Source organism: Arvicola amphibius, chromosome 5 (assembly GCF_903992535.2).
Source record: "Arvicola amphibius chromosome 5, mArvAmp1.2, whole genome shotgun sequence".
NCBI lineage: Eukaryota > Metazoa > Chordata > Mammalia > Rodentia > Cricetidae > Arvicola > Arvicola amphibius.
In genome coordinates, this window is record NC_052051.1 from 122,374,034 (window position 1) to 122,395,788 (window position 21,755).

Consider the following 21,755-nt stretch of genomic DNA (forward strand, 5'->3'; position numbering starts at 1 on the left):
TTAATCAACCGTGTCTATCGATGAGGCGTCCATAAAAACTCAGAGGAGAGGGTTTAGAACTTCCATATGGCAGCGCCCTTGGAGGTTCTCAGAGCGCCCAACCTGAGGGAGCGGCAGCTCACGCCCTTCTAACATCCCTCATCCTGTGCATCGCTTTATCAGCATCTGGTGCAATATCCTGCATGATAAATTGCTGTTTGTGTTTTCCTGAGTTCTGTGATCCTCTCAAACAAAATAATTAGACCTAAGAAAGGTGAACTAAACTTTTTACAGCCATGAGATCAAAGACAAAAAAACACCCGACATGGAGTTTGCAGCTAGCATATACAGATATACAGTGGGGCAGAGGCACGGGCAGACCCGGGGACTGGCCCTTCACCTATAGGACCTATCCAGGTACAGTGTCAGAACTAAACTGAATTACAGGACTCCCAGCTAGCAACTGCTGCTATAGAATCTGTTGCTTGCTTGCTGATGTCATGTGAGGTCACTGAAGCCTTCTACCTAGGCATGGTAATACATTCTGTAAATGACCACTTGGGAAGTAGAGGCAGGAGTTTCATGGCAAATTTGAGTCCAGTCTGGTTTACACAGCAAGACACTGTCTCAAACAAACAAAAACCAACCAACAAACAAAATGTCTTCTGCGTTGGTTGTTGTGGGTTCAGAGAGCAGAGGAGAAAAATGAATTTATGGATAGTTTTTCCAACACAGTAGCTTTACTCTAACATTAAAGACAGTACAAGAAATAAAAAAATGCAACTGATTACATGAAATTAAAACTTTTACAAATGTGGTAGATTATAAATTGTGCTATGTGAAGCTGACGGAGGCGTGATGAAATGACAAATATAGATTTGACTTCCCACTTGACAGAACCAAACGCAACATCTGGAATCTCTCTCTTTATGTACCAGATCCCATTGGGACATTTCCCAGACGATGGGAAACAAGAGAAGCCTGACTATCCTAGCCTGCTGTCTGCAGTCCCTAGGGCTGGAGGCAGAGAACTCAAATGGACCCCAGCATCTCCCATGAGCGTAAGTGATGAAGCTGGGAGTTAAGGGAGTCAGGGTTTCTAAAGCCTAAAACCACAGAGACAAGCAGAAAGGGGAAAACATGCAGAGAGGTATACAAGACTAAACTCCAGTCACCCATGCCTGAGGTCAAGAGAAGTTCCAGAGGAGATTAAAGTTCACACAAGCTGGGAGTAATGTACTCCCCACAATCCGGACCTCCAACCCTGAAATCAAGAGCTTCTCGAGAAGGGAGAAGAATCATCAAATGGTTTGCCTCCAAAGTCAGGCCAATTTGACTGAAAACCAAATGCTTCCCTGCCCTGCCAGGCAAGGCTGAAAATAGGGCATAACTAAAAATACCTGGTAACCAACCAAAAACTTCCAGCTGGCTAGTTTTCCATCAACTTGGCACTAACAAGAATTCATCTAGGAAGAGGAAACCTCAGTTAAGAAAATGCACCCCAGCTTGGACTGTGGGGACGCCTGTGGGGCACTTTCTTGATCCATGACCGATGGGGGAGGGCCCAGCACACTGTGGGTGGGTCCACCCTTGGGTAGGTGGTCCTGGCTGCTAAGAAGACAGGCTGTACAAGCCAGTAAGCAGCACTCCTCCATGGCCTCTGCTCCAGCTCCTGCCTCCAGCCTCCTCTCCCTCCTGAGTCCTGACTCCTCTGTGTAGTCCCGACTCCTCCAGTGGTGGACTGTCTATAAGATGAAAGAAGCCCTTTCCTCCTCAAGCTGCTTCTGGACATCGTGTTCCACCACAGCAATAGAAACCGTAACTAGGACACCAGGCTAGCAAAGCCGCAGAAAAATAAAAGGTATAATGGCCAAACCTGTCCACTACGCAGACATATGACACAATTTATGTATGCAGCTATATGCACAGGATAATCTACACACATACTGTTAAATAAAATCTGCACACATACAATTAAAATAAAAGGGAAACAAGATAAATATTAAATAAAATGAAAAAATGTAAACCCACTTCTAAAACAGTAAGTCATACCTTTAAGGTTTTGTAAGCACTGCTCATGGTGGTCACCCGGTGATTGGAATGATTCCCACCCAGTTTACAGAGGTGGCAGACTGGCCTTCTGCACAGTTCACAGTACATGTTTATCCTCTCGGTCTCATGTTCTGGGCACATTAAAATCTATTGAATAAAAACAGACGGGCAGTTAAAGATTTAGGTTTCAAGTCACGTAAGTCCCCCAAATAAATATTTGCTATATAAAATAAATAAAAAGCCATATAGGTGAATAAAAGTATAAAAAGTAAAAATATGTCACATGAAAACTCCAGAATTACCATTTTTAAATCTGAAGGTTCAAACCATTAATACACAGATGTTATTTCCCCTAACCATGGTGGGAAGACCATTCATTCCCACAGGACTCGAGTAGAGAGAACACTTAAACCAGCTAGTGAGGGACTCCCAGCACATTCAATAAACACGTCTTACTGAGCATCTCTACAAGGCATCAGAAAACCTGAAGAGAATCTATGGCCTGACTCAGCATACAAGCCTGTTGCTAGGAGGGCTTGGAGGGCTTTGTGATGTAAGCACCCAGCAGGCCAGCTCCACAAGCCCCGCACTCAATGCCCAGCAGCATCTCCTGAGGAAACAGCTGCACTTGTACTTAGCCTATGAACTAGCATCGTGGATACATTGTTCATAACATGTTGTTTCCATTCAGAAGCAAGGACTTAGGAAGTATGTTGATGAAACTAAATAGTTGTTCATGACTTCAAGAAACTGGATGTTGGGCAGCTTTAACTGCTCTGACACATTAGGGAAAAAATGACCAATATACAAAGTCCTTTGACCATACAGCTTCAGAGGAGACAAAAGTGGAAAAGACTCAAATGTTTCAGAATGTCCAGGTTTCTAATTGTCAAAATCATATGTTTTTGAAAGTAGGAACTTAAGCTCCCATTGAAAGAAGTACAGTGAGTTCAACTGGAGGTGCATATTCTCTAGCATAAGGGACGGCTTAGAAGAGTTACGCTATACGGGCTGACATAAATGAATGACTTGAAGGAGACTTTTTCCTAATTATGCATATTCCTTTGGTGTACTTCTCCAGTATTTTGCGGTTGCAAATAAGAGGCTTATGATTCATTTGCATTCCAAATTCTACAGAATACTCAGCTTCTAAGAACCTAGTCCTCATGTAGCTCATTATCACATGTCCTTTCATGATGGAATAGTATAATGCAATCTCTTAAATGAAGCACTAACTCTTGGAGTCATACATTTAAAAAAAATCAAAGACCTTGAGCAGTTAGGGTGAGACAAACATTGTAAAAGGGAATTCAGGTTGGTAAATCTGTTATGAGACTAACAGTTTTGAGGAGAGGGTCCTTCGGAACGTGGGGACAAAGAAATATCTTTTAATCTTTCAGATCTATGTGATGTAAGCATTATTTGGTGAATATTTTGTAATGATTTTTTAAAGATTTTATATCTTATTTTAAGTTATTTGCATGTCTGTGTCTGTGTTGGGCGTGTGAACATTAGTGTTCACATTAGGGTGACAGGAGAGAGAATTGGATCCCTAGGAACTGAGACTGCAGCTGGCTGTGAGCAGTCCCCTGTGGGTAGTGAAAACCAAACTTGGGTCCTTAGCAGTAGGAAATCTTAACCACTGAGGCATCTCTCCAGCTTCAAAATAATTTTTGACATTTACATATGAAATTATTACACATTTAAGGTTTCATGATTAAGAATACTATTATATTTCCGTATTCATACCAGTTACTAAATTATAAAGAAGAACAGCTTTATGCCCGGTGGTGGTGGCACTCACCTTTAATCCCAGCACGGAAGGCAGAGGCAGGCAGATCTCTGAGTTTGAGGGCACCCTAATCTACAGAACAGCCAAGGCTACACAGAGAAACCCTGTCTTGGGGCGGGGGAGCATCCACGGTGAGTGGTGGTGGTGCACTAATCGTTTTACTCAACATTAGATCATAGATCTTGCAGTTCTTGTGAGCTTTATTAAGCAGACCACCCAGAATACTTGAGAAATGTGAGGGCCACCTAACAGAGTATGTAAGCGCGATGTCTCACGCTGTAATTATTCTTCCCTGACAGTAAAGTTTCCGCTAACAAAACACATCGCAATCATGTTATCCAATCAAATCTTCCTGCCGCTAGACCCGGCCTCTTCTCCCATGATGTTTTGTGCCCTAACTTACCTTGGGTCTGAAATTAGTGGTGGGGCCCACGTACTCATGCTGGGCTTTTACTGTACCCCAAGGGTGATAAATTTTGAAGCATTCATTGCAGTAGCTTGCGCTGCAGTCCATGCAGCTCTTTGTGGATTCCTGGGGCGGCGGTTTACAAAGGTCACACATAATGGCCGTGGCTGCCCTAGCGGCCTGCCGGTATCGCTCGACAATCGTCTCCAAAGTGAAATTGCGAAACAGGCCGCTGACTCCCCGCTCTCCAAGATCCACATCATGCTCACAGCCAGGACAAGGAAACGTAGTTGGTCTTGGGGTCAGTGAATTACGCTTCCAGCCTGTGTAGTCAGTAAGGCTTCATTCAGTTACATCATACGTGATTAAAATGTAGAATTGTGGTCTAGAAAGTCTACAATAACAAATATTCCACGTGGCTCCATCTGCATTCTGAAAATGCTTTTGTAAACAAATAAGCTAACTTTGTATATAAAAGACAAGTTTAAATTATTAAAAGTTATCATAGAGGAACGAAAAATAATCTATAATAAATTGCACACAAACCTGCATTAAGCTAAACACAGACATGAAGACAACACATCTACCAACAGTACTTCATAGGATATTTTTACTTTATAGAGTATTTTATATAATTAAGACCTCTAGTTAATTTTATACATCATACCCAAAGTCATTGAGTGAATACCATCTTAGCTGACTGGGGAGAAATGGAAAAGCAGGGGCCTTAACCAGAGCGCATGACTCAGCATGCTCACTGTCATCCCAGTGACTGTCAAAACTGCTAACCTGTCTACACTTGTGCACTTCTGGTTAGACTGTACTTCCATCACACACTCAAAGGATCAGGGGTCACACATTTTCAGAATCATCACAACAGAATGTTTCCCACCGTAGCACTGTCAGCTGGGAAAGCTCAGGGGAAGAGAGCAGAAGGTCACTGAATGTGATCTAAAGAAGAGTGAAGAACTCATTCAGAGGCCTGAAATTTAGTAACTCTAAGAGGGACCAACCATAGGACCTGAAACAAAGAATCATTAAGATTATTTAATTCAGTACCAAGGTGCATTACATATTATTTTGTAATATATAAAATAGAATAAATGACCTTAACCATTAGAATTTTTTGTTCAGTGTGGTCATCCTGATCTTAATAAGTCAAGAAACCAAAGTATAGCAGACCTTACCTGCTGGTCTGGAGAAATGCAAAGATGTCTGTTTTTAATACAAGTGGACAAATACAAACTTAAAACTTTCTTAGACTATGAAATCTCAGTTGCCCACAAAATATACAAAGGAACTTCTTAATCTCCAGCCTTCCTTCATACTATCACATCCAATACCAAAAATTAATGGGTAAAGTCAGTATATTCTATTTGGCAAAGATCTTTAAGTAGCTACATTAACATTGCCCTTGAAATGACAGTTGTCTAAAAAGAGTATCTTAAAAGATGCCTGGTAAGACACCACAATAGGTGAAACTTCACAGATGGCCAAAGTATTGTTTATAATAATGACTTTATGGCATGCAAAGTGTCACTGGATCCCAAAAGCACCTAATGTAACAAGCATGCACAGAATTTTTAGTATTTCCATTTAATGACATTTTAGCCTTAACATTTTTAAACATGAATTATACAAAAGGAAATGCCCCACAAACTTAAAAATCCTACTCGGTATATCTCTGTAGTAATTTTAAAAGCATGCAGTGCAGCCCAGGATGCTTCACACCACAGCAGGCATGTAATGAAATAAGTGCAAGGCTAGTTAAAACAAAACACAACAAAACACGCATGCCAATGGAAACGTCAAAAACCAAGCCAAACAATTCCGAAAGTCATATGGTGCAGTGGTCAAGTTTAAACAAATGGAAATTCACATGTAATTTAAATAGATGGACATTTAATTGAAGGAATAACCAATCTCAGTAGTCTATGTGAAAAGTAATGACTTATTATAGGTCTTGTGATGGTTGTGACCAATTAAGTAGTGATATGAAACAAAATTAATCATTTAAACTAAATCATGTTTTAATATGTATGCTGGTGATACCCAAATTTTGGTTGTTTTCACGGTTAGAAATGACAAAAAAAAAGTTCACTTTCCTTTTCTGCATTCCACTTATCTTAATTTTAATGGTGAAAATAAAAGGTTTTATGAAACATTACACTGGCCCTCTAAGATGTGATAAAATGTGGAATTTAAGGCCTGAGTAATTTTTAAGGAGCTTATTCAAATAGGTATCTTGGCTGTTTTTCTAATCTGATCTCATGAGGCTCTCAAATCTTATGAATGTTAACTTTCATTTTATTTGTCATATGCTTTTATCATTATTTTCATAAAATATTATATTCAGAGAAACAATATCCTAGAAAATAAACCCCATGGGGGAAAAAAAGTCCAACACCAAACTAAAAGGAAGATATATCAAGGTCAACTTTCAACAGCTGTGCTAGCTAAAGGGCCATGAGGCCAGATGGCTAGTGAAATCTAAATTTAAGGTAATTAAATTTTCACTTTTTTGGTTGCAACAGCCATAGTTCAAATTCTCAAGAGTACTTGAGACTAGTGGATACCGTATACACCATAAATGTAGAGTTGAATATTTCTCGTAGAGAAGGTTCTTTTCACGTAGTATTTCTCTACAATATGGTGCAATATGGGGAGAGAGGGACTGACCAATGGTGACTGAGAAGGCTAACTAAGTAATGCCGACCAAGCAGCAGCCCCACGACTGTGGACTCAGTATTCGTACTTTATGTAAATACTCTCAACTCACACATCTTTGCTTCAAAGGCACAGTAAGCAAACATCAAGGCATGATTTTAAAATAAAGTATTTTCACAGTGGTTTATCCACCAGAAGGGCAATCTCAGTCTATGCTTTATCCCTCAACTATCAAGAAGAAAAACAAATGCAAAAAAAATCTAAATATTAAAAATAATTAAAAATTTTTTAAATATTAAATATTTAAAAACAAATGCAAGAGTTTGCACCACATTGCAAACTGCTGCAATTTTACCCTCTCCCATATTCTGGCTGTAATAACTTCCTGTTCTTACTCCTGCCCAATTGGTGAGATGCCATTGGACTTCCAGGAAGTGAAGGGAACAGAAAAGGGATAACATTTCTCTAACCAAAGAGTATTACCAGAATTTGACCAAAAAGTAAAGGTCAACTGGAGTGAAAAAAAAAAAGGGGAGGAGTGGGGAGGCTGGAATGTTTCACACAGCATAACATATTCCAAAACCCTAAAAAGCTGTGTACATGACCCACGAATGGGTAAGACCTCCATGTTAAAACTTTGGTGGGACACAGTTAAAATACAACAAAGAAAAGATACTTATATGCATAAAACATGCAGAGAGAGTGATAATACAAAAATTGACAACTTTTAGACAAAAGTTTTTAAATATTTAGTTAACTTACCAATGTAGCATGTTAAATTACATTATAGTCTAATTGAATGTAAAAGATTTCTCAGTACCAGATACTAAAAAACAAAATTGTGTTGTGTACAGGAATCATTTTGACACACATCCCTTAAAAACATCAGAAATTTCATCCTGTTGACCTTAAGTCATGTCGGTACAATTTGTTTACTTTCTACATAATTTTGAAGACTTGACCACTGGTGTTAGAGAAACTCTAGTTACATAATAAGAGACTTTAAATCTAACACCACACTGCCTGCGGCCGCAAAAGCAATAAAGCGCTTTTTCTACCTCTCCACCCCAAAGATCTCCGTTGTGATGCTGTGGACAATGGACAGAAAGCTGGATTTAGAATTCCATTCCAAAGAGAATAGTCACATCATGTCAACAAAAGATAAAGAACTGACTCTGTCCTGCACAGAGTACAATTCCTGAGTCAACAGTAAATGTGTGTTTTTCCTGACACACAGGGTGTTTACAAAGCCAGCAATATAAAACAGTCGATCCATCGTATGGAATTCGGCTCCACCACTGCTGGGCAGCACCAGAGAGACATACACTTTGTCCTACAGACTTGAATTTTTAAACAAGCTCATGTCTGGTAACTGTTAGAAAAACAAAGTAAATTCAAGTTATCTTTTGACTTTCTGCTAAACTAAAAACTTATAAATTCAGTATCTCTGATAACCGGAAAATACAAATTGGAGGGGGAAATTACACACATTTGATCAGAAATACACAAGACAGCTTTTCTGTTCACACACTTGAATATGTAACTGACATACACACAGAAACCTTACTCTTTCAAAGCACCCTTTCATTAAAAAGTCCATTAAATGTATATGGCAATATTATTTCAGTGAAATAAATGAGCCACAATAAAAGTTTAAAAACCAGTAAAATTAGTTCGATTATTTAACCCACTGTATCCAAGGTATCACCTCAAAACGTAATAAATATAAGAAGCATTAAATCTCTACCTGTGCTATCCTAAAGTCTCTGAGCTCCAATAAGCAGTTCATATCTACGGCACATCAATCAGAAAAGTCCTGTTCCAAGAGTTTCACAACTGGTGTCTAATATATGGGACAGCCTAGGGTCTAATTCTTCAGTAAAATATATCAAAGGGAAGAAGTAATTTTTAGAAATATATTCCTTCCACATCCATTGCTTTGAACAGGGTTTCTGACTTCCTTTTTAAGTGTGTCTTATCATTTTTGCCCATAATGAAAGATATTATTATATCTGTAATACAGTGACACCTGGCTGTTTAAAACTGGCGACCATACAGAAGACAATCCTTCAATTCATGATCACAAGCAAAGCCTTTAGAAATTGCCACATTTGGAATAGTCTCAACTTCCAAGCCTCACTAAGATTTATTTATGGGCATGGGGAGGGTGCCTGCCCATGGGGACCAGTCTAAGGTGTTAGAGCCACTGAAGCTGAAGTTGCAGGGGGCTGTGTCACCTGTGATGGGGCTAGGAACCTTTCTGTAGCCATCCTTCTCCAAGTTAAACATTCCTAGCACCTGTAGCTATCCTTCAGAGAAAAGTCTGCAAACACTTTCAACTCCCTGCTCAGGGCATGACTCAGCTGCACAGTAATCTTACAGAATGGGGAGTGGGCATATTTTATTCATTTTGTGTCTAATCTAGACAGTGGGGTATGGTGAAATGGAATTCTTGTTCTAAAAAAATGTTTAACCATATTCTACTTCAGTCATGGTGGCATGCTTTGTATGAGTCTAGTACCAGAAGGTTGCCATCCATTCAGCAAATACACGTCAAGAATATACAGACAACTACGGGAAGCTCCTAAAAGCACTGAGAGTTGTAATTTCATGTGAACCATACAGGAGAATCGTCAAATCCAGAGATTAAAAGACTACCTAAGACACAGACTTCATGAAAAATGTATATGAACACAATCTTAAGTAAAAATATTTCACTAGCTGTCTGTGTTTAATATTATTAATACACAGAAAGCAAGTTTTCCTCAATCAGCCAACAAGGGGATTCCCAACTGGCCAATGAAGACCTACTGATAGAACATCAAGTTTTATATGATAAGAATGACTTCAACTCATCCCTCTCTGTCTTTCTATCCCCTCAGGGTGCCAGATTCTAGCAAAGAAGAGATAATGAAAAGTTCTAACCTCACAATGAGCATAACCCTCTCTGTCCTCAAACACTCAAATACTCTCAATTTGCCCAGTCAACATCACTGCATGGGTGTGTGTGTAATATATGTGTGTATGTGTGTATGTGTGTGTGTAATGTGTAAACTTTCTTCTAGATAATGATAGCATTCAAAGAAAAATACATGGCCCAGTAGTTAAGAATACTTATTGTTCTTGCAGAAGTCCCAGGTTCAGTTCACAGCATCCACATGGCAGTTCACAACCATATGTAACTCTAGTCCTAGGGAAGGCATCTATTCTGATGGAGTAGGAACACAAATATAAATACTGAACAAAGAGTCTTCATTGCATTAGGCAGGCCACAAAAAGATGATACTCTTTAACCGCAAGCTTAGAAAGAGATGCTTTTCTGAAAAACTCACAAGATTAAAAAGTGACCCCTGTCCTATCAGTGGGAGAAGCTGAGGAGAGTAGACAAAAGGTTTAAAGATGAAACCTCAAAGCCCAACTGCTCAGAGTGGAAGCTCTGAAGCCCGGAACTTCTGGATGCTCACACACACACTCCTTTTATAAAGGCCATGCTTAACATGAGGCTATGGTCACCAATGATTTTAAAAGAATTTCAGGGGATGGAGAGATGGCTCAGTGGTTAAGAGCATTGGCTGTTCCTCCAAAGAACCCGGGCTCAATTCCCAGGACCCACATGGTAGCTCACAACTGTTTGCAGCTTCAGTTCTAAAGGATTTGGCATCCTTACACAGACATGCATGTAGGCAAAACACCAATACACATAAAAATGAATAGATTAAAACAATTTCAGCAGCTGCTGTAATTTTAAGTTAATTTTAATCCACATCATCCCTGCAACCATGTTCAGAGGCAACACTATCTTGACAGGAAACCAGTAAGTGTTGAGCTGTGATACAAAATGTATTCTATGTGTCATTAGATGTGTGCAGATTCAAGTACTCATGATAGCCAAGACCCTTATTTTTGGAAGATGGCAGGTTCTCGTGCATCCTCAGCTCCTTGAAACCATAGATACTCCTCCCTCCCCCTCCCATGGGTTGCCACAGAGGCATGTGCCACCACGCCCTGCCAAAACACTTACTTAAAAAAAAAAAAAAAGAATTTCAAGTGACTGAAGAAAACAAGATTCTCAGGTAGAATGATACCACATAATCTGATCTGCTCTAAATGTTCTCTAAAGGCTGGAGAGATGGTTCGGCAGTTAAAGAGCACTGGCTGCTCTCCCGAGCACCGGCATGATGGTTTCTAACCAACTATAACTCCAGACTCATGCCATCTTCTGGCTTCAGCAGATACTGCAGACACATGGTGCACAGACATACATTGAAACACACACATAAAACAAAATGAGTAAAATCAAAAAATAAAAATGTTTTTAGAAGTAACCATTCTGTAGTCCCATTCTTAACACCATCCTGCAGTATTTATTGTACATTAACTTGACAGATGCTTCCCTAGTAGTCCAATCATTCATTATTCTACCATTATCAAGTACATCACAGAGTCAGAATATCACCTAAAATAAAGGCAGGCACAGTTAATAAGCAGTTTAGTACAAACTTAGTAGTCAATATCCATCTTAAGTGCCTATCAAAAAAATGAAAGTCCATTTTGACGTTTTAAATGGGGGGTTGGTCTTAACTCATTCACTTAGGGGAAAACCAGCAACAATAACATCCCTTCCACAGTTATAACTGAATCTCTACTATAAGCTCTCCCTGCCCCACCGAGGGCACGTCAGCCAGGCTTTCCCACATACCTGGTCTGCTAATCTTGTCAATTTTATCCATGCTAGGGGAGGTGAGCCGAAGCCGCGGGCTGCTCTGGTTGGAGTTGTCTGAGGCCACATCATTGAAGGAATCATCAAGGGACAGTAAGAGCTCCTTCACACACTTATGACAGACGCTGTGCTGGCAGGGGAGAATCAGCGGGTGTGTAAACAGCTCCTTGCATGCCGGGCAAATAAGCTCTCTTTCGATATTCTTAATAGTCACCTAAAGATGAAAACCAAAAGCCAGAGTCAAAACTCTTAGTGCGTAAACATGTCAGCACGCTCATCCATCTTGTGTGAGTGCATGTGTTTGCTTTTCCAAATAAGAATTAAGAAACAGACCTTAAAATCTGAACTTCCCTGACTTCTGTGTTTGTTAGGGTTTCTATTGCTGTGGCCAGAGACACGATGACCATGACCACAGCAACTCCTGTAAAGGAAAATAATTAATTGGGCCCGGCTTACAGCTTCAGAGGTTTAGTCCATTATCTCTATGACAGTGTGCAGACAGACATGGTGCTGGAGAAGGAGCTGAAAGGTCTACAACTTGATCTGAAGGTAACAGGAAGTGAACTGTGACACTGGGTGTGGCTTGAACATATATGAAACCTCAAAGCCTGTGTCCTGGGTGACATACTTCCTCCAGGAAGGACACACCTCCTAATAGTGTGCCACTCCCTATGGGCCAAGCATTCAAACATGCGATTCTATGGAGGCCATGTCTATTCAAACCACCACATCCTATACCACCAGACTCCCTTTAATATACAAGGCATGGGATTAAGAACTGATGATACAAGTCAAACGAAAGAGAAACACAAGAGAAATAGATAATATAAAAATATTAGAGAACCATACCCTATCAAAAACCACAAGTGTCCAAATCACCAGGAACAAGTGTCTGATTTAGGACTACAGCAAAATTCTAAAAGTGATCATTTTTAATTAAGAAAAATTTTACTATGACACTAATCATCCTTCCTTAATGCATTAACTCCAAGACAGACAAATAGCAAGAGCTGACAAAAATAAACAAACACCCAGACTAAGCCAGTGTGTTCAGGAAATCCTAACTGAATTCTATTTACAAGCTGGGTAACAGAGAATTTCTACATTAAATTTAACCATTTTTCAGGTGCTTTACTGTAATGTTGCCAAAATGCTTCAGGCTCTATGCTCCATATCAATGCAGTTATCATAAAAACATATCATGAATATTAAAAGGGTAGAGGGGACTAAAAGACTATTCCAAGAGCTTCCTTCCTTCAAACCTACAGGAATTCATCATTTCACCATTTTAAATATAAATTACTTTTGGCATCCTGAGATTTTAATGACAAACAAACATTTTAAAAATCTCAATCTTATACATTTTAAAAATCTTAATCATTTCATCTATTAGAAATATACAGAAAGTTTTGGGTTGGTTAGTTGGTTTGTGTTTTACATGACGATTTCCCCCGTGTAGCCCTGACTGTCCTCAGACTCAGAGACCCACCTGGCTCTGCCTCCCGAGCGCTGGGTTAAAAAGTACTCAGAAAGTAAAATTTAATTCACTCGTTGTAATGAAATAAAAGCGTATGCTTACCTACCCCCCCCCCCACACCCCCACTGGTGACACAAAGGGCTTTAACAAACCCTGAGAGTCGCACCACAAACTGGCTTCATCACTGCCGGCAGATCTTTAACGCAGTGTCCCCTGAGGTACCGCAACTGTTTAAAAACTGCCCACAGCATGCTAGATTTTAACGAACCTGTAAATAAGACGGCCACACCCACAACGCACACCAAGGATTATTGGATATTCTCACTTCACCCAATATTACACTAATTCAAAGGAAAAAAAACTGTCCTGACTGTTCAAAATCGATTCTTGTTCCGCTTTACATATAAACAATACCATCAGTAAACTCCACCTCCTAGAGGATTATCTAGAAATCATTTCCATTTTTTGCGCCTAAATTATTTGAGTTCACTGGATATAAAGTATTTCTTAAAAGAAAAATCAGTGTCTTTTTTTTTTTAAATAAAAACCAGGAGCAATGTGATGTGATAGCTCCCTCAAGCAGAGGAAACTTCAGGAGTCGAGCCTACCCGACCTCGGCGAAGAAAAGGCTTGGACTGCACAGCCGCAGGGGCCCCGGCCCCGCCCAGCGAGCAGAAGAGTCCGCTCCCAGCCGGCGGCAGGCACCGCCGGGGTCCAGGAGGAACTCGAGCGCCCCTCGGGGCTCCAAACAAAGGGCGGCACGCTGGGTGCACGCGCCCTCCTTTCTAGCGCACAAGGCGCCCCAAAGCGATTACTTCTGCAGACTGAACCCCACGGAAGAGCCCTCCGTAGGGAGTCCACGGAGTGGCCAGGTGCGCCATACCCGGACCCGTGCTTCACTCCCGCCCGTGGGACCCCAAGGCCGACCCGCTCAAGGACAGAGAGAGGAGCGGGACGGTGGGACCGGCCCGGAGAGACAGCGGAGAGGAAGCAGAAACCCCCGCATCGCCGCCGCGCACCTGAGAGTCTGAGGCATCCCCCTCCATTGCAGCCCTCCGCCAGGTGTCATCAACCGCGGAATCGCGACCAGGCACAGAGGGCCCCAGCGGGGTCTGGTGGGCGGGTCCCCGCGACGGCCCGGGAGTCTGAGGTCCGACCGGAGGGCAAGCTGGTCAGCCAGATCCGGCCAGCGGCGAGGGACGGGCCGGCGCGAGCGAAAGCACGGGCAACGGAGAGCGCGGTTGCTCCCTGCGAGGGCCCCGGGAGCCGCGAATCTCGGCCCGCTGCCGGCTGCGGCGGCTGCTCGCGCGGACTGCAGCTGGACCGGCCGCCAGGCGGAGACTGGGGCGGTGGCGTGGGGCGGGGCCGGGAGGGGCGGAGCCGTCGCCCGGGCAACGGCGCGCCCGCACAAAGGAGGCGGGGCTACTTCAGGCGTGGTCAGGGAGGGAGGGGCGGGGTTGACGCTCGTAGCCGCCCCCTCTCATGCTGTCTCTGGGACGCCGGGTAGGAGGGCGGCCCTGGGACGCAAGGGGCGCGCCCTGGCTCTGCGGCGCTTCTGTCCTTTTTGCTTTTTCTGTGGACTTTCGCAAAACACGCGCGAAAACCCACAGATCCCGACGCTCCGACGCACTGAACTGCGTCGGATCAGGGCAAGTGAGTCCCGCCCCGAGTCCAGCGCGAGACCCCGCCCACTCCTGCCACCACCCCTAGCCCGGCAGGCCAAGGGGAAGTTCCCGGGTGGGTTCCCTAGTCTCGTCGCTGCTACTTTTCAACCTACTCTCCGTTAGATTTGTTGTTTCGTGAGGTCACATTCCCTGGTCACTGAACACTTAAAATATGTTCCGTTTTCGGCTCAACCAAGGCTTGGTGCCACACGCAACGAAGGAGCCCAGTGTCAAGGGGAGAGCCTAAGGAGCAGGGATTCCATTCCTGGATGCTGGCCAAGGATTGAAGTCGGGAGACTTCGGCAAAGCCCCCGCCCTAACCCAGCTCACAACCACCCTGCGCTTTCACATCTAAAGACCCAAGAACAGGATCCAGAGATGTCTGGCAGCCACATCTCGAATGCACCGGCCAAGAGTCTAGACGGGCGCATATAATCTGCTCCCTACACAAAACAAGGTAGCCTGCCGCTGTCGGAGGTTATTTTACTAGGTAATTAACACCACTGCTTTCCCGATGGCTAATTTTATCTGTAGATATTAGATTAAAAGTTGTGTCCTAACTCTTTGATCAAGGGAACACGGAGCTGCAGAGCGAAATCTCTATTCGGTTTTGAAATGCATCCGACTTTTAATTTCCTGCTTGGAAGAAGACTGTCTTCTGCAGCAAATTCCGCATCTTCCTACTGCCCTGACAACAGCGGTAGCCTCTTCACCATCATTCAACCCAGGAGTTAAATGACCATAGCAGTGTAGAACTGAGAACAGCAGGGACTCTATCTACCCTCTGATGGAGTACCCTCAATCTACACATAATAATACGAAGAGGATTCACGTCTTGGGGGGGTGGGGGGAATGACTGAGCTGTTCCTACCCAGTTAGGCGGCTGCACATGCTAGACCTTGTAAGCTTCCTCAGATCAGGAGAGCGTGTCTTAAACAGAAGGAAAAAGAGTGCAGACAATGTCTGCACCCCACATCATATGCCCAATATATTTCTTTATAAAGTTTAGAGCTTCAAAAAGTATTTTAAGTCTACTTTTGTTTCTAATCTTGGTCTTTTTAAAATAATTCATCTTAGTATGCCTAGATAGGCCTTTGGGCCAAAGCATACTAAATGGTAGAGTAAAAGCCAATGAGGATTCATTAACATAAACTAAGGACAAACTTTTAAAGACAGCATCTGGGTGAAAATAAAATTTTAAGGGCTTTCCATTATACAAAGTAAACGTCACTGAGATATTTCACACCTGGCTAGCAAAGTGGAAAAGTTCTGCTATACACTTGACAAAATGTGGGATTTTAAGAACTTTCAATCATATTTGAAAGAAGATTTATCAATTCCTATTTTTCAAATTACAATACAAAAAATGCAATATAATAAGCCTTGTAATTCATAGCTAATTCATGGTTCTACTTTAATACTTATATATGCAAAACAATACAAAAATCTTAATTAAATTTATAGTAACCAAATATTTTCCATAATGTAAATTTATGCCACAAAATACTTTGTAGATCTATGTGGTGAGAAAGAATGCCCAACTCAAAGAACACTGCAGAAGAGGGGGCCAAGGAATACGAGAGCTGGAACGTGGGGAGGATTACTCTAAAACGCTGTCTTGGGACATGACATGCTGCTACACCTATGAACTCACTGTAGCTATGGTTAACTAGGCACGATCAAGTCACCAAGATCAGTCAGTATTTCGCCAGGCAGAATTAATTGTGTTATTAACAAAAGCCGAGGACACAAGAGGAGTAAGGGGACACATTGGGCCCCTGGGGGAATGGGAGGGGGAAATGGGAAGAGCATATGTCAAGATTCATTGTTTATGTATATGAAATTATGAAAGAATACATTTAAATTTTAAAGATTTCTAGGATATAGTGAGGTCTTTTTTTATTGTTAAATCAGCCGAGCATTTATAGTGTGTGCGTGCATGCAGGCATGTGTTTATATAGGTAAACAGTAAAAATGAGTATTTCTCTGGAATAGAGCACACAATAGGAAGAAGATTTGCACACGGGCGTGTAAGGCTTACTTTCCTCTCACATTGTATTGCTTGTATTTTTAAAAATATGTGTGTGTTTTATTCTAAAATTATGATGAATCCTGTTGATCTAGAAACTGTTTAAAACAGAGAGGGGATGGTTTTAACAGCAAGTATGAAGTCTGCTGCTGTAAACCACCCGTTCCCCACTTCCGTCAGCGTCAGCATTCTTTCCAGCTGCTGAGCTCCATCCAGTTCTTCTCCATTAACTCCCAGTCCCCCACTTATCATAAACACCATGATCTTCCCTGGGTCTTCCATTAAAATCCTCGGGTGGGGTTTTCTGTGTTTGCTTTGAGACAGGCATGCTGCCAAGGTTGGTCTCAAACCCGTGTTTCTGCCTCAGTTCCTTGAATGCTGGGATTACAGGTATGTGCTCCCTACCATGCCTGGCTTTTGTGGGTTTGTTATTGTGTGAGTTTTTAAATCCATTTTATTTCTTCTTTACTCAGATCTCATTGCTTCTTTTCAGATGCTGTTCTTTCGTCTCAGGATGCCCCTCTGCCTGCCTCTCTCACACGGGCAGTCTAATGGATACATTTGCGGATGACTTGCTTGGAATAGAGCACTGTTCTGGTGGCTCCATTTGCAAAGGGAGCAGAATAAGCTATGTGCTGCAACACAGCATCTTGTTCTTTGAATTTACAGGACGGGGGAGGGGGACGGAGGCAGGGGAAGGGTAGGTGTGTGTATGTGCATGTTTCGGTGGGACTGTTGAAAGGCAGGAGTTACAGGACAGTGGTAAGCTTGCCATGACACCAAAAGAGTCTGTAAAAGTTCTGAGAGCTGGGACTACCAGGATTTCTACACATGCTGGGAACGTTTTGAAGGCTTTAAATTAAAAGTGGCTTGGCAGAACTGGAGAGATGGCCCAGTGTTTAAGAGCACTGGTTGCTCTTCTAGGGGATAGGGTTCCAAAGGATCTGGTCACCTCTTTTCACTTCTGAGGGCACCAGGCACAACACTGTGCACAAACACACATGCAGACAAAAAAAAAGTCATAAATTTTTAAAAATCATTATCCCATTTTGTATTTCATAAGCTACCCTTTGCTCCTCCCCAGTTCAGTGTATTCCACTACCCCATTCCCAATCGTTTCTGTTAAAATGTGAGCCCAAATTTAGAATATGGAAGCTTAGTCCATTCCTGTTATCTCCTTTAAGCCTATAGACTTTCAGCTCTCTTGGCGCTCTCTCTCTCTCTCTCTCTCTCTCTCTCTCTCTCTCTCTCTCTGTGTGTGTGTGTGTGTGTGTGTGTGTGTGTGTGTGTGTGTGTGTGTGTGTGTGTGTATGTGTCTAGGAATGTGCTCTGTCAGAGCTGAATCTTTAACCTGCCTACCTGTTCTCCTGCCACAAAGATACGAGCTATGCCACGTGTACGTAGTTCATGAAGTTCAAAAGGTTAACAACCCCTGAGCACCTCTCACCCAGCTCGCCTTGTGTCGCAATTAGGGTTTCTATTGCTGTGAAGAGACACCATGACCAAGTCAACTCTTAAAAGGAAAACATTTAATTGGGGCAGGCTTACAGTTCAGAGACTTAGTCCATTATTGCCATGGCAGGAAGCAAGGCAGGCGGCACGCAGGCAGACATGGTGAAGAGAAGAAGCTGAGAGTTCTACAGCTATAGGCAGCAGGAAGTGATAGTGGCATACTTGCCGGGCTTGAGCTTCTGAGACCTCAAAACCCTTCCCCTAGTGAGGCAACTCCTCCAACAAAATCACATCTACTTCCAACAGGGCCACACCTCCTAATAGTGCCACCCCCTAAGGGCCTGTGGGAGCCATTTTTATTCAAACCCTACACCTGGTCTCTTCCCATGGTGACTCTTTGTCACCAGAAAGAGATTAAATTCCTGACTGGGTTGGATCCTAGTGACCACAGTGGTTTTTGTTTGGTTTTGTTTTGGGTTGTTTTGGGGGTTTTTTGTGGTGGGGGTGGGGAGGGGGCGGAGTTGCTTTGTTTTTGTTTTGCTTTGCTTTGTTTTACTTTGTTTTTTGAGTGCCCTGAAGCACTAGGCTTTTCCCTTGGTCTAAAGCAGATGGAGTAGCCTTCTGCTACATCCTAAACAAAAAGTAGAAGCGAGGTAATGTGACTACAAACTACTAAACCGTGCCCACTAAGAATCCCCACATCTTTCGGCATCCCTAGAAGAAAATGCAGGCAGCTCCTAGACTTAAAAATGGCAGAAACCACAGGGCTTTATGGTAGATTGACGCACTGCAATCCATCTGCCAGGCATCAGAAGTCCCAGGATTGCACTGTCTTCCAGTCGTACCCAAGCCTTGGGACAGGGCAGGTTTCCCAGTCATAAACGGTAGCTATGGGAACAAAGTCAGGAGAGAGGTATCCAGAGATCACCTTGCCGGGTCCTACTCATCTTTCAAGCTGCCATTTCAGACTATTAACCGTGAGAATTGAAAAGAACAGAGCCTGAAGGGAAGAGACAGTACGAAGTGAAGAGCAACCACGAGTAGAGAAGAAACCCAAACGAGAGACTCACAGAAGCCAGGCGTGGCAGCGCATGCCTGTAATCCCAGCACTCAAGAAGATAAGGCAGAAAGGCCATGGGTTTGAGGCCACCCCTGGCTACATGCTTCTCTAAAAGCAAACAAACACATGTGCATTACAAAACCCCGCAGAGGATTCATTAGTCTAATTTTCATTGGCCATATCCCCCAACTCTGACCCCATTTGCTCTTAGAGTTTATGATGCTCCGATTAACTAAATTACATACTCTCATTTCTGCAGTAATGTTTGATGTTTGGATGCCCTGTTCTAAAATGATTTAAGCTTTTATGAGCTTAGGATAAAATCTTGTAGGCGCTTAACCCAGTAGCACCCAGGCAATGGTTCCCCATTAGAAGATGGACCGAAGCACAGTGCTTTCAAGGCAGGCGTTTCTGGTAGATGTCAGGAGTCCACAGTCTGCATGGTCAGTGGGCAAGGGGCTCTTGGGCAGACTGAGGTAAGTAATCTTGGTAATACTCACAGTTATCTACTTTCCTTGGACCCAATCTTTCTGTTTTCCTTAGGATTGCTAGCATTAACACAGCCAGTTAAAACTGAATATTAGATATATAACATTTTTAGTATATTTTTCAAATATAGCACATATTTGTCTGAAATTGTTTTTCTATGAGTTTCAAATTTAATTCTGTATCCCATATTAGTAGATGGGTATGTTCATGTATGTACATGCATGTGTACATGCACATGTGTGCGTGTAGAGGCCAGAGTACAATCATGGGTGTCATGCTTAGGTGTCATCTACCTTTTCAAGTATTTTTAAAATTTTTACCTTTATAGGGGGCACATGTACATGACTGTACACACACATACAGACACACACACACTATGGTACACATGTGGAGGACAGAGGACAACTTGAGGAGTCAGTTTTCTCTTTACTAACATGGGTGACCTGGAAATCCAAGTTAAGTTGTCAAGTTTGGCAGCAAGCACCTTTGCCTTCTGAGCCATCTCTCGGCCCTTTTTAATTTTTTTATTTTTTTTTTAATTTAAGACAGGTTCATCCACTGGTCTAGAATTCTCCTTCTGGACTAGGCAAGGCTGGATGGACAGTGAACCCAAGGGAACTAGCTGCCTCTCCACCTCCTCAGCACTGAGCTCCCAAGTGCATGCCACCATAACTAGTTTTCTTTTTAGTAGGGGTTCTGGAGAACCTGATTCAGATCTTTTCTTGCAAGTAATTTATGGACTGAGCTATTTCTGCAGTCCTATGCCATGTATTTTTTTAAAACATTGCTTTTATTTATTTATGAGGAGGCCATGCATGCTACTGTGCACATGCAGAAGTCAGCACAAATTGTAGGTGTCGGTTCTCTCCCTATACCATGACGGTTGGGTTTAGAAGCAAAAGCCTTTGCCCACTGAGCCATTTCACCAGCCCTGCATCATGTATTGTATCTAAACATCCTACATCCACTGGTTAAGGATCTCACGATTATGATATAAAGTGTCTCGAGACCTAGTCCTTTGTCAGAATGCCTAGCTTATCTACTAAAGGTCTACTACCAAGAAGCTGTATAAAGTACTCCTTTAATTCTTGCAGTAACCCTGTGAAACAGGTATAACTCTCTGTAGAGAGGATGTGAACCAATCTCTACTCTTTCCTGCCTCCACCCTGAGATTAACTAGTGTACCAGTTATCCGTCATCCAGAACGCAAGCCTGAATGTCACGCCACACCATCCCGACTGCCCTGCCCACAGATAAGGACAAAACATGTAATTAACAATTTCATGAAGATACCTCACTTACCCTTCTAAACGGTATTTAGGAGATACCATCTTCAAATTACTTCTGCAACAGTGTAATAAAGAAATTTAGGGTATTTGTGAGACTAGTTATTTTCATTTTTTTTTAAAGATTTATTCATTCATTCATTTATTATTTATTATGTACACAGTGTTCTGCCTGCATGTACATCTGCAGACCAGAGGAGGGCACCAGATCTCATTACAGATGGTTGTGAGCCACCATGTGGGTGCTGGGAATTGAACTCAGGACCTCTAGAAGAACACTCAGTGCTCTTAACCTCTGAGCCATCTCTTCAGCCCTAGTTATTTTCAAATAATACTGCAAGTCTCTGTTTTCTTCCCTTCTCTGCACAGTACATACATTTGACTCAACCCCAACATACCAAAAAAAAATTTTTAAGGACTACTTTGCAGTGGGCCCAACCTCACCACTGTTACCCTAGCTTGGATTTCAGCTGTGTGAGCAACTGCCTGCTCAGCTGTCTGAAACATCCTTTGACAGGATATTTGTTTCTGTCCCAGGAGATGTTAAACATCACATTGCTCTGTTTGTGGATTAAAGTCAATTTTATATTTGTAAAAGTTCTTGAGTGTTGGAGCTGGAGAGGCATCACAGTGGTTAAGACTATTAAGGGAGCTCTTCCAGAGCTACGTAGGAGCTCACAAC

General features: G+C 42.4%; 1 protein-coding gene across 2 annotated transcripts in view; it reads right to left on the reverse strand.

The window, feature by feature from the left end:
- Trim36 (tripartite motif containing 36) overlaps positions 1-21,755 on the reverse strand; it is a 42,516-nt gene that overhangs the window by 17,183 nt on the left and 3,578 nt on the right. Inside the window, exons 1-4 of one of the 2 annotated variants that reach the window (XM_038331020.1) lie at positions 14,113-14,277; positions 11,596-11,830; positions 4,227-4,552; positions 2,032-2,178 (exon numbers count right to left, since the gene is read on the reverse strand). In XM_038331020.1, the coding sequence (XP_038186948.1) occupies positions 2,032-2,178; positions 4,227-4,552; positions 11,596-11,830; positions 14,113-14,139 (735 nt within the window). In that variant the 5' untranslated portion in view covers positions 14,140-14,277. Of the gene's footprint in view, positions 1-2,031; positions 2,179-4,226; positions 4,553-11,595; positions 11,831-14,112; positions 14,278-21,755 lie in introns of those variants that run through there. The other variant, XM_038331019.1, reaches the window with a different exon arrangement.